The following is a 27,408-nucleotide window of genomic DNA, read 5'->3' on the forward strand; positions in this document are numbered from 1 at the left end:
TAGCGTACAGGGCCACCCCACTGGAACATGGGTTCTCACCGGTACAGTTGCTCATGGGGAGACCATTGCCACAAGCAGCGGCAAAGCGGGTGCCAAAGTGGCCCGACTTACAGGCTTTTTGCATTAAAGATGAGGAGGGGAGGCGTGAGCAGGCAAAACACTACAACCGCAGACATAGAGTCAGACCGCTTCTGGATCTATCGTCAGTACAGAAAGTGTGGATTACTACTGAAGGAACCACTGGAGCAGTAGTTAGACCTGCCAATACCCCCAGATCTTATGTGGTAGAGACAGACAGGGGTTTTCTGAGGAGAAATAGGAGCCACCTTAGACCAACAGGGACTGTTACCAGATCTGGTCGAGAGGTGAGACCTCCTGAAAGATTGGATGTGTAATTATCTGTAGTTATCCATGCATGCCCTATTCAAAGCTGGGTTAGGCTGTTAGAGATGCTTACAATACTGTGTTCCGTTCAAATGTAAGTGAACAGATGAGGGATGTGTATAATCTTCACGTTTGATGATGCTCCGCATTTCTGTTCTTGTGAACTGTTTGAGTCGTTACGAAGTATGTCTTTAGCTAAAAGGAGGAGGTGTAGCGGAAGACTACTGTACCCATAAGGCTGTGTAGGGGGGATCTTCCGGTAACGAAGTAAAGTTGGGAAACTTCACCCGAATGTGCTGAGTCCAGTGTCCTCCTTATACAGAATACATTTTAAAAGTAACCTTCCCAACACTGTTAGTTACTGGATGGTTCGTGTAGTGCCACTATGAGGTTAACATTTGTACTCTGATATGGACTAATGTACTGAGTTTTGGTACATTGTGAAAGGGTTTGTAACTCTGATTTTTATTCAATAACAGTTAGACTTTGGAGCTTACTCCATCTTCTGTAGCCTGAAGTTCTAGGGCTGCATGTGTTATTTTTTTTTTTCAGTGGATTATTCATTTGACACTTTAATATTTTAACTTGCACATGATAGGGATCCCTGCCATCTGCCTGCAAGCTATATGATTTCATCTCAGCTCACCAGCCTCTTCACACCTGCACATCAATCAGCAGCTTGCCAGCAACCCAACAGCTGAATGTCACAACTCCTCTACCTTGATTTGTATTACCCATGTGCCAGTCTGCTACTGCATTGCAGAGGAGAATAAGAGTTGAGATTATGGTACTCGCTGCTGTTTCTTGGAACCGGCATTGAAGTTAGATGAACTGTGTAAATCAGCTTTATCCTGCCGGGGTCCAAAGGAAAGTTTTTTTTCTCTTCATTCGAGCCAAAATTTGCTTCAGGTGTTCATGCTCAAAGTCAGAAATGTGTGTGCATGCGCAAGAATTTAGTGTGTAGATAAGTCACTTCAGGCTGAATAACATCAGGAGGGGATGTCAAGCTGAGATCCTGACTCAAGCCTGAGTCCATACAGGCAGCCAGTCGCACTTTCATTAGTTGAAAGGACATCACATTGATTACATTCATTTCCTGAAGACTGACCTAAACCATCAATTCTTAAACCTTGCCCTCATTTTCACCTTCCGCTAAATTTAATCAATTGTTCAGTCGAACACTCTATGATTTGCAGTGAGAAGCGTTTCTTTTTGACCACAGAAGGGACACAGGTCCCACTGTGTGAGTTTTGTAAACATCCAAACACAAGTCAAAGTACATTTTGTATTTTCCACTTTGAAGTGAAGGCAGCTTAAGTGCTCAGAAAAGTCTCGAGTTCAGTTATCAAAGCGTTTAGCTGCTGTACACTTGAAAATACTCTGATCAATAAATACAGACACACACGCACACATACAGTTTCGCTACACTAATACTATCCTGTCACCCCAGTCTTTGCTCACATCCCTCTGCTCCCAGGCTGTGTGAGTCACTGGGATTCTGGTGAAGTGCAGATACTGGTTTTGCAGGTTTCTGCTGCAGCAGGCAGATCAAACATTTGATAAAAGTCTCTGTGGTATATTTTACGCTCATTTTCTCTGCGGCGCTTTGCTCAGCAATACCAACATGAACTTAACAGTATCACTACATGTGACCCCCACCTTCCTATGACATGCTACCGCCACATTTTTCCCTATTGTATTAAAGTTGTGCCATTTATCCAAAATCACACTGCGCATGCCAGTTTTTTTTTTTTTTTACCGTGTGTTATATCAAATATTTATGTACTCTTATGTGCTTGTATTTTGTTTTTAGCTGAGTGCGCATCTCTATAGTGATGAATTAACTTTAAAAACACCCTGCATGGTCTTTAAGCAGGCTTCGATTTATGCCATTTCAGATTTCACTAGTCCCTCCATATTTGCTCAGAAATGAAATCCCATTCCTTATTCAGAGATGGTGAGTCTCCCTGGCCTTCGTATAGAAATGCAGCAACCTGAAGTTTAAAATGAAGAGGGATTTTTAAGTTCTTAGTAATATGTTTTACTGTCATGATAGTTATTCTGATGCTACTTACTCATTACCTTTGGATTTAGCTAATTGTGTGCCTGTTCAGCATGCAGTCATGTGAAACAGAAGCTTTACACAGGACTCCATGCTATCTATAGAAAATCTAACTACACTGACCCATCGTTCAGCAGCAATAACTTGAATTTATACTTTTCTCTATGAATTCATTAATCTCTCACATCGTTGGAGAGGAATTTTGTTGCTTCGGTGTTGAGGTCAGGACTTTGGACTGGACCATTGCAATGCATTGATTCTTTTTCTTTTTTTTTTTCAGCCATTCTGTTGTAGATTTGCTGCTGTGCTTGAGATCCTTGTCTTGCTGCATGACCCAGTTTTGGCTAAGCTTTTAAAGAGGTGGTCACACTTGATCATAATCCAGGTCATTTGATTAGCAGGACTTTGCTGCTACTTACCCTCTTAATTCCTATAGAAGCAATAAAGGTGGACTCAGTTTTTCAGAGGGCTGCATAGAGTCCTACCAAACCTGACTTTTTCACATGACTATAGTTATAACACAGTTGCTGACGCTGACAGACGTGTTTCCATATCTGTATCTAATGAAAGTGATTCGACTCGAATAGATTGATGAGATATAGATATATGATATATATCGATGGATAGATAGATATTTGCGTAGGTTCACTCCGGGTATTCTGGCTTCCTCCCACAGCCGATCTGATATCCTCGTGTTGGTGTTGTTCCCACATCATCAGATGAACACGAGGATATCAGATTGTGCGTCCAAAGACATGCAGTTAGTGGGGATAGGTTAATTGGTAACACTAAATTGCCCATATGTCTGAATGTGAGTGCGAATTGTTGTCTGCCTCTCACCCTACAGCTGGGATAAGCTCCAGCTCCCCCCCCACTCTGCGACCCTAAAAAGGTAAGCGGAAGAGGATGGATGGACAGTAGTGATTCTTTACAGTGATTCTTCACAGCTAATCCACCTTATTAATCACAGTGACTTTCACTTGTGTGCTAGTCATTAGCCCTTGGATTCCTGGCCAGTTTGAAAACTGGTATTTTATCTGCCCTGGACAAAACCTTCCTGGATGTCCACTCAGCCTTGTGCTGGTTCTTGGTCTCTTTAATTGCATCCAGAGCTATTTTGGCTGCTACCTGCTGACGATGCCCCTTGGAAATCAAAGCTGGTTTCAGAGTAATTCACATTTGGGCATTTGTGATGCCAGGCTTAGGTCATCAGTGCAACTGTTTTGAGAGCTATAACTCTTGAGCTCTGCACTGAGCAAGAGAACAGCTGCTGAGAGGGCGATACATCATTTAGAAAGAAACCGCAATTGTTTTTGTTTTCCAGCCAGACTGCAAAATGCCATTATCTAGATTACAAATCTGATCATAACATGATTCAACATCACCCAGAAACTTAAGCCTAAGCCAGCCTGTTTGTCATCTGGGAGACTGTGTCATCTGACAGAAAGAGAGAGAGAGGAATGGACATTACGGAGAGGTGGAAACGGAGGGAAAATTACTATGTTAATGGATGGCTGACAGACACTAGGAGTGTGAGTGAGAAGGGGATGCAGGGCAGACTTGATGGAAAAGGAGAAAGAGATGAAAAAGACTCGAGTTAATAGATCTTCAGCACAAACAATATTTGCTGGGAGTGACAGATTTTCAGAAATAGCCTGAACATCATTAGGTCCACATATCATCCCAACTCTTCTGTATTGGATTACAAAACAAATTAGTATTCAGCGGGTGTGCTCTCTCCCCCCTCTTAAACCCATGGCACCGTCAACATGTGCACTGCAGCGACTTATTTGCATAATCAATCGTTTTTAATTTAACAGTTTGGCATCCTTAAACTTTCAGCACCTGTAGAACTTTGCAGAGCTGCTACAGTTAATCATGTTGACATTAAGGAAGGCTTCAGTAATTAATTATATTATACGCATTTCAAATGCAGCGAGGAAACCCAGAGATGGTGTGAATACAGTGCTAGTGGTTAACCTGCTCTACCTGGCAGTCTTAACACCGAGAAGACCAAGGAGCTCATCGTGGACTACAGGAGGACTCCAGACTAAGACCAACAGCTTCTTCCCCACAGCTGTCAGACTCCTGAACTCTGCCTCCTGACATCTGACCCACGTTAACTCATGGACTGAACATACACACACACACACACACAATGGACAACTGTACCCTCAAACACACAATAATAACATGGAGTGAACCACCACTCACAACCACTAGCACTTTATATAGCCTCTGTAGAAATTATCCACACCCTCACTTACCTTAACTGCACTACTGTATAGCTCTGTGTAAATAATCATTCTGTACATACGATAATTTTTAACCCTACAACTGTTTACAACTTGCATAGTTCCCATTTCTGTATAGCTGTATATCTCAGATTTCTGTAAAGTTATTTATTTCATATTCTGTATAGTTTTTCATATTTATATCCTGTTCATAGCCTGTACATAGCTTGTACTCACTACAGCCTGTACATACTTATAGTTATAGAATATTCACAACATACTTCATACCGTGTACATTATAACATAATAGACCCATTTCTGTAATATACTTACATATCTATATTATTGCTAATATATATTGTAATATATCTATATCACTAAGCACTTCTGGATGGATGCAAACTGCGTTTCGTTGCCCTGTACCTGTGCATGTGCAATGACAATAAAGTTGAATTCTATTCTATTCTATTCTATTCTAAAATAAACTGAGCCGAGATGAAGTAAAATTGATAAATGTGACGGTTAATCAACAGTTTGGCTCTGTAACTATATAAATATTGTTTTTAAATTCATTTAATGGTTACTGTCATTTCCCAAACATTCTCAGCCCATTCTGTTATAGTAGTGCAATACACATATTGATTGACAAAATACGATTAATTTTAATGAGTGACTGACCTTATTTAATAAATAAAAATGTAGTATTTTATCCTCCTTTAAAGATAAAAGAGTGAATTTTAAACAGTTCACCCTCATTATTGAATTATTTATGGAGTTTTTTGTAAGCACAACACTCTTATTAAACCAAAGATCTCTGTGTGAATCAATTAAAGATCAACAAGAATGTCTCAGACTGCGATATAGGAGATAAATCTCTTTGCATAGCGCAAGAGAAGATGTATAAAAGCAATGTACTCTGAGTTGGGTTAAAAGAAAATGTCTGTGTTACCACAAAGTCCAGTTATTAACTATTTCGCACATTTGTGTGTTGTTTTTTTTAAAGGGAGCAACTGGAAGAAGACAACGACATTGGACCAAAAAGATGAAGCAGAAATTTAAACAAAATATTTGTGTTGTAGCTTAGTAAACTTAGTACAGTAGGAAAAACAGTGATTCAAAACAAGCAAAATTACTGTGCAATGAACCTGCGACCTTGTTGCCTTTGAAATGGTTCCTTTGAAGACTGGGATCAGGTCTCCGTTCAGTCGTAGTCAGTAGTCAGCTTCCACGCGACGTTGGTGCATTGAAACACTGTTAAGATGAGGTCAGTTTGCTATGAGTTTGACTGAATGGGGTCCAGTTGACCATTATATGCAATCTGTTTGTGATAATATGGCAATTAATTATGATAAACCTGTGAAAATTGCAAATTTGTTATCATCGTCCTTCACATTAACTCCATACATTCAGAGTTCAGTCAGAAACCCAAAGATCTGAAACAGAAATCCTTTATATAGGATAATCTTTTATATAGGCATATATACCGAATAACAAATACTAATAAACCAGTCTGCAGCCAGAGTGTCCTATTTGAAAGAGACTCGTTTCAGACAAGTTGCTCTCAGTGCTGCAGACTGACTAAGACTGACTGCAACATGTTGTGTCATGTGTTTATATAGTAGATGGCGGTTATTTGCAAACTTTCGCCAGTCTGTCTGAGAGTGATCCTCTGAGGTGGACCATGACTGTTTGGAGACGGGTTGCCAACCACCCTGTGATCAAAAATGAGCTGGTAATTAAATGCAAGCACAAGGCAATGGCAGATGTTCCTCTTTTCTTTCACAAGGAGCTTGCAGTTCTATTTTTTTACTCTAGCATGCCTGAGCTATCAACCGTTAGCAGGAATTTTGGAGCATTCTTTAAAATGTAATGCTATAATATTTCCAGCACATTATTATTATATTATAAGCTGTATGCCAAACACCTGTTAAAAATCAGTAACTCAAAACACTGCTTTGTGAATAGAGAGCACCTTGTGTTATTTCTCACTGAGGCCAATTGTGCCTTGCTAATACCTGGATGACCCACATGTATCTACACCGATTACTCTGCACTGAGCACAGGTTTTCATGTCTCATTAACAGGGAAATGAGGTAATGTGAAGCGATAGCAGGCATGATGAGCACTCTTTGTCTTTGGATATGTGTACATTTGCCCGATCATTTAATTAAATGGCTATAGCTAGCTGCAGTCTAACTGGGCTGCTCATTAAACCCATAACACGAAAGCAGAAAGGCAAAATGGATCCTGATCATAATCAGGATTGAGGGAAATGATTTCCAGGCAATTGCCTCTTTAGCTTATTGAGATATTAATGTTCTCTGCATATATTTCCCTTGCTTTTCTTTGCGCACATAAATGTGTTTTGAATATTTTCATTTATCATTTAATTTGAGTGCAACCAATATTTGCCAGCTGCAAAACTATGAAAGCCTTCTTTTGAATACGTTTTTTGTATATAATTGTTTACGTCCGTGTCCATATGCAACGCCCACGCTCGTCACCCCAAACCTACCTCTTTCTCACATGGTGCTGTATATGAAATGGTTGGTTTGTCTTGTTATTATGCTACGTCTAATGATGCATAGGAAAAGCAATCAGCGAGGCGGCAGAGGAGATCTGCTCGAGGAGCAGCGTTAATAACTTAGGGAAGCAGGAGAGTGCAGGGTCCCCGCTGGTTCGACACAACATGTACACAAAATACACACAGGAAATTTGCAATATGCTGCATTCACCACACTTTTTGCTCCCTACTTAATTTTTCATGTATGACTTAGTGGTTTGGTTAGGATTGACTCTGTGGTGTAAAGAATACTTCTAACGCCTGTGGTATGCACATATAAGCCCCATCTGCCATGCACATGTGTGCATCTGTGAGATCAGCGTAAGCTCAGTAGGCCGTGACCTGGTTGAGGGTAGGGTAGAGGCTTTAAATAATTTACCCGCTGCCCATTCAAGCTGAACTCACTTTCACACCTCGCCAGCAGCAACATCTCGATCTCTGCATCTCAGCTGCCGCTCGTGCCTAATGACAAGTGATGGCTGATGATGTAAACATGGATAAATGTGTTCTTACTCGAGCTCTCCTTCTCACTGAGGGTCATTTTAAATATAGCTGACACAAGTGCAACATCGAATGATGATGATGATGATGATGATGAGGATGTGTTTATGATACAAATGCGAACCATTACATAATTTATTGTAGCCTCTGCTGATTTTGCATTTTGCCCAGTAAGCACAAATCCTGCAGAGGTAAACCCATGTGCATAGTTAATGTGAACACTTGAGGCTTCGGATAGGAAAGATGCTTTGCTGGTTAAAACACTGATTAACAGTCCGTATTATACTGTCTCTCTCATAAGCTTAATACCCAGCTACAGGTGAAGGATATAAATTTAGTCTCACTTAATTTTTGGAAGCTGTAGGATTGTCAGAGTCAGCTGAGACTGTGGATTATTGTTTGTTTTTTTCAGTTGGTTTTGTTCAACTTTTTAGCCTAATTCCTAATTGCTGATCAGTGGAAACAGTTCTCTGATGTGATCAGCGAGTCTTTGTTCATCACTTATGTGATTTTAAACCTTAGTTTGAGTAACTCATCAGAGGTTTTCTATTTATGCTCCTTTTTTCCCAGTCAGGCTAATTTGTGTGTATTGACCTTCAACTTAACTGCGATTTAAGCCAGTTTATTGTAATTATTCCAAACCTCATAATATCTTGATTAACAAACTACAATTCAGTTTCATCTGATGCTTTGGATGCGCATGACATGCTGTCCTCAGCGGAGTTCCGACTGAAGTGCAAAAAAAAAAGGCATGACAGGTCCTCGCAAATTGAAATGTCAGCCATCACGTTAATTCCACAAAATCGGCGTAAGGGAAAGAGAAGGCGTTTGAGGCAGAAACATGGAGCAGCAGAGTGTTTTCACCAAACCCTTGACCCCTTCTGCCCTTCCCTTGTTCACCCCCCACCGCCCAATTTTTCATTTGCCACAGTTTTTTCATTCACTCTGCATCGCGGCGTCCTCCGCCGTTTTCACGTCCTACCTCTCAACCAGGCGCTCACATCCCCCCTCTCTCTCTCTCTCTCCCTCCCTCCCCTCATCCTATCTCTCTCTCTCTCTTTCTCTCTCTTTCGCTTTCTCTCCCTCTCGCTCTCCCGGTTTCAGCGAGATGAAGCAGGAGCTGGCGGAGGAAGGCAGCAGATGCTCCATCCTCTCCAAGCAGCACCGCTTCAACGAGCACTGCTGCATCCGCTGCTGCGCGCCCTTCACCTTCCTGCTCAACCCCAAGCGCCAGTGCCCGGACTGCCAGTACAACGTCTGCAAGACCTGCTGCACCTACAGCAAGAGGGACAAAGCGTGGCTCTGCTCAGCGTGCCAGAAGGGCAGGTTAGTGTTTCCACGCAGACACGTTCACATACACACCCTGGGCAGAGGCAGAGGCAGGGGAGATTAGGTCAGTGGAATGAATGAGGGTGAGAGATATGAGAGAAGCTATGAATTGGCTGGCTGGAGGAGACTGAAGGAAGAGGAAAATTGATGGGGGGGTAAACGGGAGGGAATTTATGAAAGAAGAAAAGAAAATTAAGTGAGGAAGAGGGCTGTAGGAATACTGACTCTGAAGGAGACAGATGGGGAAAAGTGAATGAACGAGAGGGAAAGGTGGACTTTGATGGTGACAGTGCCTTAAGGATGGGTGTGTTTTGAGTCTTTTTCTGATTTTTGTTTTGCTGCTTTTTTAAACATCATACTGTCCAATCCTTTCTTACTGAAACATCCCTGTTTCCATTTGCATTTTTCTGCATGTTTAATATGGTGATGAAGGGGAAAAGTGCAGGGCAGTTAATGAAAAGGTGGAGAAAAGTTATAAAATAAATGTTACGATTGTTGATATGAACTGTTGGTAATAGAGATACAACAAGGCAGTGGTGATGAAAATTGGCACGTGTCCATTTTTCCCCAGCAGATTTCACATTTACATAAAAAGACCCAATTTCTACAGTAAAATAAATGATTTCTTTCTGCTTTTCTCCCAAACAAAAAAGTCAGGGTTTTAAAGGAATCAATGCATGTTTGTGATTTGAAGGACAAAAAAACCAAAACAATCAGGAGCGTGTGATGCAGGGGAACGTGCCGGAGCCAATTGCATTTGCAAATGCCTGCTGTGTGTGCATATGTATGTGTCTGTGTCTGTTTTGGGCTGTTTATGCATGCAGTTTTGTCCAAAGCCTTGGGAGTTATTCGTGTGTCCCGACTTGCCATTAGATGAATATTAAACTCTCTGTGTCTGAGCAGGTTGTTGAAAATACAACGCCAAAGTGTGAGTCCATTTGTGGTGGATTCAGTGGGGTTTGGGATATGATATATATGTGTGTGTTTAGGCTCTAAGTATCAGCTTGTAAAAGCTTCTTTTGTATGAGGTGATGTCTTCAAAGGTGTAATTTTTTTGTTGTAATATTAGCAACACTCCAGAAAAAACAGCAGGCATGTGTATATGTGCTGCATTTAGCATTTTCTGAGTGTGTGTGTGTGTGTGTGTGTGTGTGTGTGTGTGTGTGTGTGTGTGTGTGTGTTTAGGGTTAGGGTAGTAGGAGTGGACAGGATTTAAAAGCGCAACAAAGCCGCCGAAAAAAAAAATTACGCCGCCCCTCGCCTTATTTCATCCCCTCAGTCGCCTAGCTCTGTCTCTTTCTGTCTGTCATTGATTTTTGCTGCATGGTGTATTGAGTTAGATCCGCTGCCCTCGGTCCTGGTGTGTGAGACAGGAGGGAGAAGGAGGAGTGGGAGCAGGAGAGGCAGCGAAGAAGAGGAGGAGAAGGAGGGAAAGAGGTGATGGTAGTCAAAGGAGGTGACAAGATTTGCATCGATCACCTCTCCCCCTCATCTTCTTCTTCTTTCTGTCTGTCTTCCTTTTGAATGCGTGTGTGTGTGTGTGTGTACCTCTGCTGGGGGCTCTGTAGTGTTCTCATTACAGCTTTAGACTGAGTCACAGATGGACCTGATGTCACAGCATTGCCGTCTATCAGCTACATATAAATACAGCACTTTTCATTAGCGCATTAAACAAGCCTAAATCTGGTTTTAGCATGAATTACTCTCTCTGGGTGGAGTCATGTCGTTTGGAACAGCTTTCACTGGGAAGAGAAGGCTGGAATTTGATTTTCAGAAATAGCTATTAGTTACGATTGCAAGAAATGCACCGGTTCGATGCAACTTACCTCCTCATCAACACTATTTTCATTAGAGAAAACATCGAATGAAATACAGTGTTAGTCAAACTCACGAGTTGAAAAAACTTCATGGGTTTTGTCTCTTTTTGAACCATTTCTGGTTAAATGCAAAATCTGTTCGCAAAGGAAACAAACCGCCAAATGCTCTCACTCGCATTCACCGGCTGTCCATCAACATTCACAGTGGCGTGGCCACGCTGCCCACAAGTGTGATCCAACTACGGAAAGCAGATTTGTAATCATTGCACACATGGACGCACTCAGAGGCTAAAGTCACCCACTCACACATGGATGCCTATTAGAATGTATGCATGTATATCCAGGCAGACTTATGCTCGCATGCAAGCAGACATGAGGACGTGCATCGGTTATGTTTGTTAATCAAGTGTGAGCAGGACTGGTTGACATAGATGTTGTAATGGGTTGCATAAATGTTTCAGGGCAACCACAGAAATGGTTGCGTGTCGATGGCAGATGGTATCTGTAGAGAAGACTCAGTGATTCGGCAGCTTTGTAATAACACCTTTCTAGCCTTGTGAAACACGCATATACTCACACACATACACATATATATATATATATATATATATATATGTATACACACACGCACCAAACGCATCTGTCCCCTCCTGAACGGATGGGACAGGCATGACCATTTTGCAGCCTGGTTAAATTAACGGCATCCTCGGCCCATGGTCTTCAAACACACACAACCGCTCACACATAGTATAATCACACTTGCCACACACCAGTGGTTTTTATCGGAGAAGTCAAAACATTTTAGCGGGAACTGAAAAGTAATTTTTTTTTTCTCCTTTCGGCTCAAGTTTCTCACCCAAGCACTGGTGAGAATGTTAAAGGGGCAGAGAGGGAGTAAGTAAGGTCAAGAGAGAGGAAGAAGAAGGGAGGGCAGAAGGATGAAAAAGGAATGACAGAAGAGGAAATGACCTGTCCCAGTTATTCAAGAGTGGAAATGCAAGTAAATTCTCCTTTTGCTGTGTCTCACAAATCGCTTTGTTGCTTTCTCTTTGTCTCTGCCTTTGGAAAAAATACTTGCTACTCTGCTACCCCCAGCCTTCTCTTGCTTTTAGTTTAGTATTCTCTTTTCATCCATCTTTTCCACATTTACATTAGAGCTACTGCAACTCCCTGCATTTAAACTATAGGGGCTCCTCTGTGCATCTCTATATAGAGTTGTCAGGCAGTGTATGCACAGAGGGCTGGTCTGCACAGAAATTGCAAAAAAACAAAACAAAAAAACCGAACAGACAAAATGTTTGTACTGTTTTCGTAATCTCATCCTAAAGCATGACTTTGAGGAGATTATGGCATCTGCTACGCTGTACAGTACATGTACGCAGACACTCATGCAAACAGGCGAGGCTTACACACAAGCACATGCATGAGGAATTCACAGAGAAGCAGAAAGCCATGCTGAAACTTACATTAATTGGTTTTTTTGCCATTAATTTTAATGTTTTAATCAGATCACGCATGGATGCACATCATTTTACTGTGCAACTTATAGATTAGCAAGAACAAGCGCAAACAGATCCCTGCACATATACCTCAGAGTCCTCTTGAACAGACATTTCCATGTGCGCTGCTGCAGTTACGATGTGACGTTAGCTGTGCATCGTACATCGTAAAGAGCATGTAGTCGCTACTGGTAACATGCAACCTCACACATCCACATATATGTTACATCCACTCACTGCTACAAATAGCACTCCCTGTTCAGTCCTAGAAGCTGTTTGTGAATCCGGGAGGTCCTTCTGTTTGTTTTCATGTCTAACGAGAACCATATTGATGGTTCACACCACATCTGAATGATTCAGATTTGTGATTGACAGAGGTTGTCAGCAGAGGTGGGACCAAGTCATTGTTTTGCAAGTCTCAAGTAAGTCTCAAGTCTTTATCCTCAAGTCTCAAGTCAAGTCTCAAGTAATGTCAGGCAAGTCAGAGTCGAGTCTCAAGTCACTGGTGTAAAAGTCCAAGTAAAGTCACAAGTCTGAAATTTTGAATTTCAAGTCCTTTCGAGTCTTTAAAAAAAAAACGAAAAAAAGCATGTTGCAGTTATATGCTAAATGTAAATATTAGACCATGTAATTTTTAAATCTGTGTTTTTCTCAACACATGACAAAATAGTGAACTTAGAAAATATACACAAATTGTGAAATTGCACCTCTTTAAAATGCAGCTCAATTAAACCTAGCTCCAAGAATAATTTTCACCGACAGTTCTGAGATAAGCTGCATGTTATTCTTGGATGCGCTTGTAGGACCGGCTTTAAAATCGCATGACAAAAATATCATACATAAATAAATGATATTTTAAAAAATATATAATTTAAAAAAAAACTGCATCACCAACGTAGCCTGGAAAACATTTGCTAGTTAGATGAAGTCAGCTATCTCATCGTAGCATATTTATATGCATATTTATAATCATACGCTTCTTGGAGTGAGTGCATACACTCATGAAGTTTAGTAACTTCCGGTCACTGCAACAAGCCCAGGTACAGTTTACCGCCGGATGGGTGCACGACCTTGAAATGCACCGTGTAGAAAGTAAAGACCATCGTACGTATCATAAGTTTACCAGTCTCACAAATCGTCTTCATAAATACACATTCGTTAACCGTTTATTAATAGGACCTTTGAGCTCAACGGTAATTAATTAGCAGTGGAAATAATTTCTGGTAGCATCACAGAAATGTAGCAGTGACAATAATACTGTATGCTGTAATCGTACTGGGCAATTAGTGATACAAAACAACTGTTTTACCCTGTGAATAAAAGTATATGTTTTTGTCAATGTACCATAATAACAGAAGCGAAACACAATATTCTGTCAGGACAATTCACTATTTATGCACAATAAACACAATAAATAAAGGAGCATAGCGCGACAATTTCTGTTCAGCGCCAGACTTGCTTGTAACCTATATCACCAATTATGTTAAGAAAAATGACGCATTAACTACAACAGCAGACTGACCTTTGTGGAAATGCTTGGAGCAGACTAACCTGTGAGCTGGAGTGTTCTGGGACGTTATAATTGGTCTTTGAATGGCTGCAATCCAGTCGCATCTTTGTTACTTCGGAAACATGGCTCGAACAATTTCTCTTCAACGACGTAATCCGATAACAACCGATCTCTTTACCCGTCGGCTTCCCGTGGCTGTCATGCGACCAGCTATTGCAGTTAATAACACAACAGCTTCTTGACATTTTTGTGTTTCTTTTTATCGCTGTGTGACTGGTTTCAATTGAAAGCCTGCGTGCGCTAGTACCGCTTGCCACGAGTTCCCAGAATCCTTTGCGGTTCTACCCGTGAATGACGTCACATTTTCAATCTCTATATAATATGCATGTTAAATTTTATATTTGGGGTAAAATATCAAGTCTTTTCAAGTAAACCGGTTCAAGTCCAATTCAAGTCCCAAGTCATTGGTGTAAAAGTCCAAGTCAAGTCACAAGTCTTAGAACATTTTTTCAAGTCAAGTCTAAAGTCATAAAATTAATGACTCGAGTCTGACTCGAGTCCAAGTCATGTGACTCGAGTCCACACCTCTGGTTGTCAGTCTCATAGCAATAGGTTCATTTAAAAGGAGATGAAGGGGTGCTGATCAGATGATTCACCCAAAGGAATGTGATGCTACTGCCTCTGGTCTCGTCGTGTGAATACTTTGTTCATGGCATAAAAATGCATTTGCATAGAAATCTAACTGCATCAGTAGCATGTTTAGATCCTTTTAAAATCGTGACATTTGACAAATTCTCTAGTCTGTTTCTGCCATTTGATTCCACCTGCCCATTCTTCCATTGTGTATTGTAGACTATTTATTGATTGCCTAAATCTCCTTGTGCTGACACGCTGCCGTGCTGTTCTCACCACAAAGCCCCATATTGAAATCATTTCAGCTTTTAAGGCAAATCAATCTTGTAACTGTTTAATTGATTTTCTTAAACAGCCCCTCTACACCGTAGCTCATTAATGCTACAGACACACTAGGGGAAGCAGTAGTTGGAGAGGCAGCATGACCAAAATTACAGAAGCTGTAATCTTGTTGCCTTTGACATGGTTGTTTCAAAGACGGGGGTCTCCAACCACTTGCAGTCAGTCTTCAAAGAGACTTTTGGTCTCGATAAAACTGCAGTAAGATGGAACGGTCTCCTTTCAGTTTGTGTTGCAATCTGGTCAAGTTGGCAATGACATGCAATCGGTTTGTAATAATAGTGTAATTAACTGTTCCAGACTGGTGAAAATCGCGAATCTGTCACCTTCAGCATACACAGAAATTCACATAGATTAACTCATAACTGCATAGATTTGAAATTGAAATTCCTCCACAAATAGTGATACAGCTGCTGCAGGATGGCAATTTAATTGCAAACTGATGCTCAACCTTATAGGAAAGTAATCAGAAAACAACCAATTGGCAACCAGCTGTTTCGAGTCCCTTGCAGGAAAGAGACATCACAAAAAATTTATTCTCACTCACGTAGACTGGTTCAGATTGATTGCAACGTGTTGGGCATCTGTGGTCGCAAATTTTGAAGCCATCTTGATAACCTTCTCCCACCCACGATGTGGAGATCCAACCTCTTTAGATCCAATTAAAATCAAGACACTCAAAAAGATGCTCTGGAAAAGAGTAGAATTCTTGGAACAGAGTTTAATACACTGAATCATACGAACAGCAGGAAAAATACATACAGACATTTAGCAAGAAAATTACATAGCAGAAAGCAAGCAAAGCGAAACCCCGGGTGTACAGCCTTAAGCACAGACAGCAGAGCAACACAGAGACGGACAGAGAGTAACAGCAGAGGGGAAAAAGTGCTGGGGGTGTCCTCTGGTCCTCTAATATACTGGGACCAGTATCCCCGCCCCCTGCTGCTGAGTAACTTTCCCACGCGCCCAAACACAGCTGCAGAGGTCAGGTACAGGCCAGGGTACGGGCAGGGCTCTAGCTGAGTGCCCTGGCCAAAGGGACACCCTTAGGTTAACCCTTTGCTTTGCCCTCTGACAATAGGTCACAACATGGTCAAAGGTCACACATTAATCCTAATTATTAATATATAATCTTATAACTACATAGGTTCTTAAAACACTTCAGTGTAGTTCAAAGTGTGTGTGTGTGTGTGTGTGTGTGTGTGTGTGTGTGTGTGTGTGTGTGTATCGTATGATATTTTATCGTGATGTGTTTACTGTTTTGGTTGTGCTGCATGAAAGACGTTGAGTGTGTATTAGGGAAGGTTAGTTAGCTGGAGAGTGAGTTATGCAGCAGAACTCTCAGCAGCATTAACTGCCCTGTTACTGCACCACCTTAATAAACCTCGGTGAAGCAAAATGTCTTGTGCTTAAGACTCTACATGAAAGTTAAAATATATATGTTCAGTGCACATAGATATATAGTGTATATAGTTACATAGTTATACATATCAAACAAAAATCCACCACACATCTGTTTGCATTTATAAATTAGACAGCAATTATTTAGAAACCTTCGCCAATCTGAGAGTGACTGCAGTCGGTCTGAGCTGAAACAGTTGTTTCAAGATAGGTGCAAGCACTTTGTGATCACAAGTGGTTGCTCAAAGGTAGCTTCTGGGCAACTAGTTGGCCACCACAACCACTTGCAATGGAAAAATTCAGTCAAGTTACCAGGCAGCCACCGGTTTTTCAGGTTTACAAGAAGATTGTTGTCTTGTTTTTACTCTAGTCTGACAGAGCCAGACAAACAGGTTGTTTTGTACAGCTGTATATTTTTTTCTTTTACAGTTTTATTAGAGTGCATGAATTCAAATATGCAGCTTTTATGTTGACTGTGCAGTTTCTCTGACTTTTCACCTGCCTGTCTCCAAACCCATTAATCTTCCCCCTTATCAACACCTCCACACAAATACAAAATGTAAGCATGAGATTTAATTTTCTTTCTTTTTTTTACTGCATTCACATTTTTTGCTCATGAATATTTATGTTAGCGTCTCCAAATCATCCCAAAACAATAGCGTGTGTGTTTACTAAGACACCGGTGCAAAAATTCAGTGAACTCTCACGCTGCTGCCAGACAAGCACCTACGGCTAGCAGAGGAAGCAAGTCACAGTGTGATCTTTTTCTGTCCTCCTTGCGGGGGTATTTTTATCAGTGTGGGTGAGCAAGACTATAGTCTTAGACGGGGAGGGTGTGCCCTACAGCGCCAGGCTGCAGATGAAATGTGTCTCATTTTTAATAAGACATTTGCATGTCTGTCTTGCTTTGTTTCTTGCTGCTTGTTTACTCCATGTTTCTGCCAGGTTTCTAGCAGCTGGGTGCACCGTGCATTGCAGGACAGGTTCCTTGCTGTTTTCCAATAAAGAGCCTAAATAGAAAGTTGCAAGCCTCAGTGGGTGAACAATGAAAGTCCCGACCCCCTCTTTCATTCATCACAGTGCAGCACTATCAGTTTCTAGGTTGGAATGTTTATCACACAACACAGTTAACCGTAATGCAAATTAATGTGGGTGTAATCATATTTTGCACTGCTGGGAAATATAATTCCATGTAAACTTGCTCAGGTTTATTAAAATCAGCATCCAAAATTGACACTAAACTGGGACTCTGAACATTCCCATACTTCCGGGAAGCTTTTTTATCAGAAACAAGAGTGCAGCTGAACCAACTCACAAACCCTGCATCTCTCTGAGCTGCAGGCACAGGAGAGAGAGCCACTAATCACCCTCTCTGCTTCCTTCTCCTCCTCCTCCTCTCTCCCTCCTTCACAGCCTTGTCTCGTGTCCAGCGCAGCTGACACAGTAGCCACCAGTCGATCATAACTCCTGCCTGTAATTTGCATTTCATAGAGTCACCCGGGACAGTAGGCACGCGCACGGCCTCTCACAAGATGCACACACAAACGCACTTACGGCACCCAGTGTACATCCACACTAATATGTTTTAGTTTTAGCATGCACACTAATCTAAAACTGGGACTTTTAAGAATCTCTGCTGACCCAGTTGTGGTTTGAAAACACCGGGATTGTGCTTGAGCCTGGATGTGCCGAAACTTTTAGATGGGTGATGTCAGTCGCCCATATGAAACTGGAACAGTAGTAGCAGACTCTCATGCCTTTTCCTATTTCTTCATCCTTTTGTGGATACTTGTTTCTCATTTGTTGTGACTTTGTCTGCCAATGGGAAATGCTCCAATGTGAGTGTGTTTGCTTTGCAGCAACAATTCAGTAACTGTTTACTTAATCCTTACAGATTAAGCTAAAACCTTTGGGTCTCGCTTCTCTAGATATCGACTAATAAAGTTTAAACGTTTATTAAAACCAAATAATTTCTCCTTCTCGTTGTCTGAGTTTTCTTTTTATCTTCCCTAACTTTCAGTCTAGACGGTTTGATCGCCTCTCTTTTTCTTTTTTTCAAGCGATCCGAGTGTTCTCGCAGGAAAATTGAATGTCGAGTTTTATCGCAGACTCCGTGAAGAACAACCATTCAGCAGGCCATCTTGCCCAAAAGTAGCCGAATTGCCCCAGTAAGTCAATTTTATGCAAGCTACAGGTCCATCTCCTGAGTCTAGGATCATACCCACTCTACCTAAATGATATAGCTGTATTTACAGTTAATATCAATGGGAATTATAAATGTGCTGTAAACTGATATAGTTTTCATTAAAGCAGAGTTTTGCAAGGAAAATGGTTTAGCTTAGATGTAGCCTTAGGTTCAAAAAAACTCCTTGCCTTTTCATTTCAGTTCCACTTAAGTTTTATTCAGGTATATTTCTCACGTTAATTGAAGTGTACTTGCTTGAATTTTACTAATGCAATTTGTGTGTGTTACTCTCAAACTAATTACTATAGAGTTTGGTAAGCCTTGAAGCACTCTCTGTGTGTCTGTCCAGTAAGGATTTATGTGTGTGTGTGTGTTCATGTGAGTGTGAATGCTTGTATTGCAGTGCTTCTTATCGTGTGGCTCCTTGTGTAGCATAAAAGCCTTTTCTCTGTAGGGGATGAGGTCTTGTTGAAAGCAATAAATCACTATTATTCAGGTAAACATGCGAGCGCACACATGCACAAAAAGAACCTTGGACGTTCCCTCTTGCGGGTGTGCTAATTCCTGTCAGTTGTGCTATTACCAGTGTGTTATTTTGCAGCTATGGCTCTGAGTTATTAATGTCTCTCTGATGTCACTAGTCAGGCTCCACATCCCAGGCCTCCTCCGTGTGTGTGTGTGTGTGTGTGTGTGTGTGTGTGTAGGTGGGTGAGACTGAATCAGTTACACCTCTGAACTGAGCACCTCTCCAGGTCCAGTTGTGGAGCGAGCTACACTGAAGCAGCACAATCCACAGTGCCTGTGATCTGATGTGTACCAGCAGGTAAAATCCTGTAATTTCTCGACCGGGGAAACTGGCTGCCATGTTGTAACGCTCCATGTGAAGCCAGTGATTTACAGCTTTCAGTGCTCACACAGCAAGCCTGCAGAACCGAGGTGATTGGAAATAAATAAATAAAGCAGTTTGTGCAGTAAGTTGGCTAGTGGTTTATAACACAAGCTATAAAACTCATCTTTTCATTGTGGGTTAGTGGAAATGGAGACAGAAAAGTACCTACTAATGCTGCTTTATAGTCGAGTCTATCTTTTGTGTGTTCGATTGGAAACCTTTATTGGAAATTTTTTCCACTCAACCTCTACATTTGAGTAAATCTTTAGTCCTGACAGTGTCTGGTTGGGGTGCGGTACGATACTGCACAAAAGTCTTGATTTCTTTACATTTTGTTAGGAAAATGGCAAATGGGTCCATTAATTAAAACGTGTGCAAAAATGCGTGGAAATACCGTGTATACGGCAGAAGCAGAGTTTCTACAATTCTAATGAAATAATTGCTATGATCACCTTTAGTCTTCAGTGTAACTTGAACTCTCTTATGTCTCATTTCTTTAACACTCAAAGCTGTTCTTTAGATGTTGGCTCCCTTTTGTTCCATCATGGACCCCCAACTCCATAGCAGCTTAGCATCTAGACCCTCCTCTTACATTAGCTGCAAAATTATTATAGCTAATATTCCCTTCCACTAAAAAAAAGAAAATGAGTCATTTTTAGTTTATTATTGATTTGGTAAATCAAGCAAACTGTATCCTCCAGTATGGTTTAAACAGACTTCACATATTTGTGGCTATTAGTGCAGTGCTGCTGGAGAATCTGTGTGTTTTACTCGTGTCATTTGAGGTCAGCACTTTTAATCCATCTACTAACATTTACAAAGTAAAGACCTTGTAGCTCAGTAACTACTGCACATTGTCTTACTCAAATAGAAATTTTAATATGCACATTCTCCCTTTGAGCCCTCTCCTCCCTCACTGACTCACTCTGTTTCACAATGACTGCTTTTGCAGATGTGATCTATCAATAACATCTTCAGCAGGGGAGATACTCCACAGTACAGCCATTCATGTCTGATATCCTGATGGACTGGCAGGGGAAGATGTGAACTCAATGATTGGCAGATCAGTGGAATCAATCTCTGGTTTTTGGTTATGAATTAGGTTTAGTGGCTTTCACAACACACTGAGATCACAATTTATTCCTTTTCCTGTAAATCTTCAAGAATTTGGCATGAAATGAAAAATATTGCATGAATAGTAATAGTTTTTTTTCTCATCCTAACTTCACCTCTCACTTTTTCTCTTCCTCTTCTGCACCCTCATCCTTCCCTCAGGCAGATCATCCTGTCTGATCTCCTGTCACAGTGAACCCTCTGCAGTGTAACAGAAGTTATTATTGCTGCGGGATTTTCATACTCATTGCACATTCCTTGGTTTGAACCCAAGAGTCCCTTTAATGAAAGTTAGGTTTTTTTTAACCCAATTTTCCAGTATTTTTATACATTCTGTCAATGTTGGGTTAGATTTCACAAGGATTTAAGAAGCATATATCCTGCAAAATGACTACTGAGAAGGATCTGCAAGGAGCAAGAACTGTAACATAAATCCTTTGACTGATTAAATAAATACACTGATCCATTAATCATGGCTTAATTGAACTAACAATTACTTTAAAAGTAAAGCTTCAGTTTCCCTCTAGAAATGACTGAACAGCACAAAATCTCTGAAATACAGTTTTGGTGCACCTGTTGACTAAAAGAGAGTTTAATTGAGTGTGAACATGGACATGAGCATGGTTATTGGTGTCAGACAGGTTGGTGAAACACACTGAACAGGACTCTAGTTTCTAGAGGGTACGTCACTGATAGATAAGCAGGGATGTCAAACTCAGAGTACATCATGCGCCATATACAGCCCACTCTAATATTAAGTGGGGCATTGTTTGTTTTTTCAGTAATATAACGTAGAAGATCGGCAGAAAAGTGATCGAACTAATTGAATCATTCTGAAAAACAAAATGTGCTTGAAATGGCACTAAGCTATAAAAAACAGGCTAATACTTTGAGTGTATGTAGGTCACTACTCCCCTGCACTACATGCTGCAGTTACATTTACTGCGACCTTTTTTTTTTTTTTTGTAAATAAAGCCAAATATTTTTGGCTGATAATAAAAGACAAGCTGACTCCGCTAAATATCTATTTACAGTCTACCAGATCTGTGATTCAAATTATATTTGACATGAGCTGACCTTGTTCCAAACACCCGAGTTTGCCAGATGTGGTTCAGCTGAGTGAGTCATGAGGTGTTTAATCAAAGTATAATATGTCATGAAAATTAGAAACAAGTCTTTGAATGACTTTAATAGACTGGCAACATGTCCAGGGTGTACCCTTCCTCTCTCACTGTGACCCCTGAGATTGGCTTCAGCTCCCAATTAGCCTGAATTAGTTAAGCACAAGAGGATGGATGGACGAGTTTTGAAGTAAAGAGGAGTGTGTTCAAATAAAATTAGGAACATAGACTCTTAAAGGTTTTCAGTTACACATAAATGCAGTAAATATTTTATGTATCAACATAAAGTATAAATACATAACTGATGGAGTAGCAGTTCACCAAAACACATAAAAGTATCAGTTAAGTTTTTAATAGCTGATCAAAGCTATTGCTATATTTTCCACTTAAGGGAAAGCACAGGTGTAGTAATGATGGCTGCATTCCACTTTGATGATGTCACGCTTTTGCGTGTGTTGGCTCATTGTGATGGTGTACTGAAAAACTTGTGTGTAAGTGAGTCATTATTAATTCACCCTGTGCTTCCTCCAAAGAGAGGAAGCGTCTGTGCAACACAGCATAAATTACCATAAACATGTAGAAGGTTTTATTTAATTAACCAGGTTCATTTTAAAACAGTGTTTCTGATTATGTGACTTTATTGCTGCTCGCGTTTTCTTTGACAAGACTTCAGAGGGCTGCCTGATATCCGTCAGTTGTCCTTGCAGCATATGCTCGGGCATGCTGAGAAATATAATGCACACATCTGACATGTGGACTTAATGCACTGGGAAATGGAGCCAGTGTAAATGAATAACAATTAGACGAATATGCTAATTTCACTACCCCACTTTCCCTGTGCTGTTGCCGTTCCGAAGGACTTCAAGTGGTGTGTATGTACACATCCTTATTGCGCTCTCTGCTGCATATCAATAGCTGTACAGTGCTCCAGGCCTCCTGTCTCATTGCACCTCCTCTTCCATTTTTCAGCGCTTTAAATGAGGCTTTGTCTGTGCATCACTGCGGCGCTTAGAGCACTCCGTTCACCTTGTTTAGTCATGATTTCCCACCTGAGCGAGGAGTGCTGTTTGATCTCATTTGTTGAAAAATCACATGATGTTATCAAGTCTGTACCTCCTGCTGTTTCTGGGGCTGGTGGATTGGTGCTGGATACCTCCCTGCCTGCATTGTCAGTTTTGAAACAGCCGTGTGAAGTTTTCCACCTTCTTTATTGTTAATCATTTTATCTACTAATGTCACCAAGAAAATGGAGGGATAGGATTCCCATTTAAGCATTTACCATAATTTCAGAGTCTCTGTATTAAGAAGTGCGATTCTTATGTTCTGTACCAGAGGGCATGCGTTTCACCTCCTTGTTGTATTGTCATATATTAAAATCAAGTACAAGTTCTCTGTCAGTTTTCTAAAAAACAAACTGGTTTCAGGGATTCTTTGCTCTGGATGTTCTACTGGAAGAGTTATAGATTTATACTTTCACTTTCTTTTAGTATGTTCCCAAAACACAAGCAATGCCGTATCAAATCTAAATATGGACAGATCTATTTTTTTTTATTAATCTGTTGGCAAAAAAGCCACAGAACATCTTTCAGGAGATAGCTCCTCTGAACATGGAATGACCGCTGATCCATAGCAACTAATGCAATTGGAAAACAATAGGAATCCCCCTCCTTTTCTGTCTCTGTGTGCCTTTCAGGCTGTGTGTTTAGAGCAGCAGCAAAGGAACCCGGGTGATGTTGTCTGATTCGAATGGGATCAAAGCAGCTGTTCATATCGGAGCTGCCAATGTGAAAGATATCAAAGCAGCAAGCAGACACACTTGTGCAGCGATCTAGTTCACAAACACACACACGCACGTATGCAAACGCAAAGTGAGGTACTTTGTGCACATTTCTTGGCATAAGAGCTCGCAAATAAGAGTGCAATGCACAAATGTACTCTGCGCTGCTATTGAGACTTGTGGCAGCTTTTTATAACAAATAGGGGGCCATGTTGCAGAGATATGTCGCATATGTGTCGGTTTTCGTTGTCTTATTTGCAATGTGTCTTTATTGTGTGAGTCAACGTGACTATTAATTTATGTGTTATGTGCATTAAGTGCCCTGAGTATCGAGTGCTTTTACCTGCAGAGGTTTCTTTGTGGAAGCCTTGCAGGTTCTTTCGTGATTACCTGACTTGTAGATTCATGCATTTTGAATGAAGGCTTTCTCCACAGTTGTGGAGCCTCTCTCTCTCGCTCTCCCCCACTTTCTGCGTCACCACTCTCTTGCTTTCTGTCACTCTCTTGTTCTGTATCCCAGCCTCTCTCTCTATCTGAGGCATGAAACCATCCTCACTCGCCCTCGGCTAGGATCATTTTTCACCCCAGCAAACGGCCGCAGGATTCACACATCCACGCTGTTTCTGTTTACTTCAGCATACACATCTTGAGGGGGGAGGTATGTGAAGAATACGTAAGTGAGTTTGAAATCCCCTAAACCTGGACCCATCTCCTGTTGACTGTATGAAAAAAGATCGCCTCTCTACCTGCAGAGGACACACACGGACCTAACAGATAAACATGAATCTCTAGTGTTTACTAGAGATGGACCGATCCGATATTACGTATCGGTATCGGTCCGATACTGACCTAAATTACTGGATCGGATATCGGAGAAAAATAAAAAATGTAATCCGATCCATTAAATATCACGAAAGCACCTCACAAAACTTGCAACACGCCGTAACTCACCTCAGAACGTTAGCACGTCGGAGCAGTATGCATCACGTGATAGAGCGGCTGTGGCATGCGGGACCTGTCGGTGCTCTGGATAGCATGTGGAGCTTCGCTAGCAACCCGGCATTTCATCTCCGACAAAGTTATCCCCGAGAGAAGTAAAGCAAGTGTGTAAGTCCATCCCTGAATGTTTGTAAAGCATTCCTGCGTTAAGCTTACCAAACGATATATGGAGCGACTGCCTCTTCTGGCTGCTACTTCAATCATGAAACTGCTTAACGATCAGCTGATCGGCTTTTCTGTCGCGAGTCCGTGTCTCTGGTTTGTTTTTGGCCCACTTTGCACCAGAAAGAGGAAACCAGCGGCTGAACAACAGCAGCACGTTTAAGCTTGATCAGCTGTTGTTAGAATGTATTTAATATTACTTTCTACTCGAGGATCTTTTTCTACGTAGCTGACGCTGGTAACTGTGCAGGGGCGGATCTAGCAAAGTTTAGCCAGGGGGGCCGATAGGGCATTAACAGGGAAAAGGGGGCACAAAGACATACTTTTCTTTCTTATTCTCATTTAAAATGTCTAGCTTTTAATAAATAATTATCCGAATCTTACACCCAAAGTTTTAATTTGATGTAAAATGAATAGAAGTCAATTATTGTATATAGTAACTGTTAAGTCTAATATATATACCCTAGTAAGCTATAATACTTTTTCCTTTGGGAAGGTACCATCTGTGCAGTCTGCAATTTTGTTGAAGAAAGATGCTGAATCTATTTAATATTTCTTGAAAAATAATTGATTTCTGTGCATTTATTTTTTCACACTGCATCAAATTAAGGTTGATTACGTCGATTAAGCATCATGAGGTGGAGCGTGAGGGGTGGTTCCCTATTTTTTATTTATTTATTTTTGTTGTTGCTGGGAGTTGGAACCCTATTAGTTAGGTTGCTTAATATTTACGCTAAGTACTCTTTAAAATACCAGAATAGGGAGGATGGTGTAGGTTTAAGTTTATTAGATTGATCAGTATTGCTGAACTATGAAATTTTTTTTTTTTGCATACAGGTATAACAGAATAGCTTTAGTGTAGTTGTTGTTTTAAACTTGAGTATGAACTTATACAAAATGCAGCAAGATATTTAAAAAAAAAACAGTTTTGATTAAAAAACACTATATCGGATTCATATCGGTATCGGTATCAGACATAAAAAAGTGGTATCGTGCCATCTCTAGTGTTTACAAGCAGACAGACTAATGCACACTTCGGGGATACAGGACAAAGTATCATCTGGAAGAAATATATATATTTTACCACGAACACACTCAGAAATCTTGGTACAAACATAGACTGCGAAAAACTCAAAGATGGACAAAGATAAAAGGACAAGGAAGAAATATGGATAGAAGAAATGAGGTGAAGAAGAGATTAAACACATCTTTGGGTTAGATCATGCTTGCTAATCCCTTTCCTTACCACCTCCACACACACACACACACACACACACCAAAACACTTCCCTACATTCTGACATTGCATTGGAGAAGATTGTTTGGGTGCATAGGTCAAGTGTAATTCATTAGTTTATCTCACCACTTACCATGTTTGCAGCCTCTTAGTGGCTCTGGTTTATACAGAGAATGCTCACTCCTCCACTGTGCCTGTCACTTGAACACAGCATACCCTACAATCAACTTTCCAGCATCAGATTTTAATTCTACACGTCCAGTTGACATTTTCATCTAGTCAGATATGTAGCTTTAAATAAAAATACCTCAAGCAGAACACATTACTTTTTCAGCTTGTTCTTTATTTGGTTTTGTGACTCATAGTTCCTCATATATAAAAAAATAAATAACCAACGGAATTTTTTTACTACCCAGAGGCTTCAGATTCAGATTGGGCCCAACTGCACACAGTAGAGGAGAAGGGTGCATGTAGTGTGTGTGTAATGGTAAACACAAGCCATAGTTATTCCCTGCCCTAAACAAGGGATTTTTGTGCTTTAACCAAACCAAACAGAAACTCAAAGTAAAAAGGCAAAATCACTAAAACATATGTACTACCTACCTCAATCTCTGGGGTTAAAGTTCAGCAAATGACTCACGCCATCACCTACTTCACCTCTGTTGAATAAAGACTTGCCACGATTGTTTCAGCAAACACCCATATGTGTTATATATACCACCACCACCACTTAATGTTGTAAGCCTATTGAACCAGCTACAAGGAGGGGGAGAGCCCATACAAGCTAAATCTGTGTGAGTGATAACAGTCATTTAGCCTAATATTTAGCCTAATGGGCTGATAACATTTAAAGCAGGTGCATGAAAAAGAATGGCAAGAGAATCCTTTATCTTGTGAAGGCAACGTTATGAGTCACAGCTGAAGTCTGAGTGATCGGCCACATTAGCTCTTTACAACACTTCCAACACAGCAGTATGAAGCTGAATTAGATTCCATGAAAAATCTCAACAACAAATGTTGAGAGTGCAACTGCAGGTATCTATTAAATAAGAACAAAGATAAAAATAGGATGTGCAACATATTTTTAAAAGGTTTAAATAGGTTTCTTAACAAAATGTGGAATTTTCTGTAACAAACTTTGCATGATGTGTATAGTACAACATGAATTAGACACACTTAAATTTTACAATATTCATTCATTCAGACCTCAGATGTTTTATTAACACTTTCCCGAAAACATCTGAGTATCTCTTTCATAGTGATAAATATTGTCTTCGTTCCCTCACCCCCAGCCAGTCATTGTGGATGGCTGCCCCTCTATGGGCTTGATTCTGCTGGAGGTCTCTTCCTGTTAAAAGGGAGTTTTCCCTTCCCACCATAACCAAGTGCTTCCTCATAGAGGTTCATCCTATTGTAGGAGTTTTCTTCCATTACTGTGGGCCTTTACAATATAACGTACTTCAGGGCAACTGTTATTCTGACACTGTGTGTGTGGCGCTATCTAAATAAAATACAATTGAACAGGACTTGGATACTTTATTCCAAATGTCAAAAATGATTATTTTAAAATAAATTTGGGAGAACTGAGTATCCCATATTTATGAAGGGTTTTTCCTGTATTTGCAGCAGCATACACTGCAGCTGTATGTCTGTC

At 40.7% G+C, this 27,408-nt stretch overlaps 1 protein-coding gene across 3 annotated transcripts in view; it reads left to right on the top strand.

The window, feature by feature from the left end:
* The window catches only part of myripb (myosin VIIA and Rab interacting protein b), a 129,066-nt gene that overhangs the window by 61,859 nt on the left and 39,799 nt on the right, over positions 1–27,408 (top strand). For all 3 annotated transcript variants that reach the window (XM_085468574.1, XM_085468572.1, XM_085468573.1), the window contains exon 3: positions 8,849–9,070. In XM_085468574.1, the coding sequence (XP_085324700.1) occupies positions 8,849–9,070 (222 nt within the window). The remainder of the gene's footprint in view (positions 1–8,848; positions 9,071–27,408) is intronic.

This window comes from Copadichromis virginalis, linkage group LG9, assembly GCF_057382275.1.
Source record: "Copadichromis virginalis isolate Kocher_CV1m ecotype Utaka linkage group LG9, C_Virginalis_male_GT1.1, whole genome shotgun sequence".
Classification (NCBI taxonomy): domain Eukaryota; kingdom Metazoa; phylum Chordata; class Actinopteri; order Cichliformes; family Cichlidae; genus Copadichromis; species Copadichromis virginalis.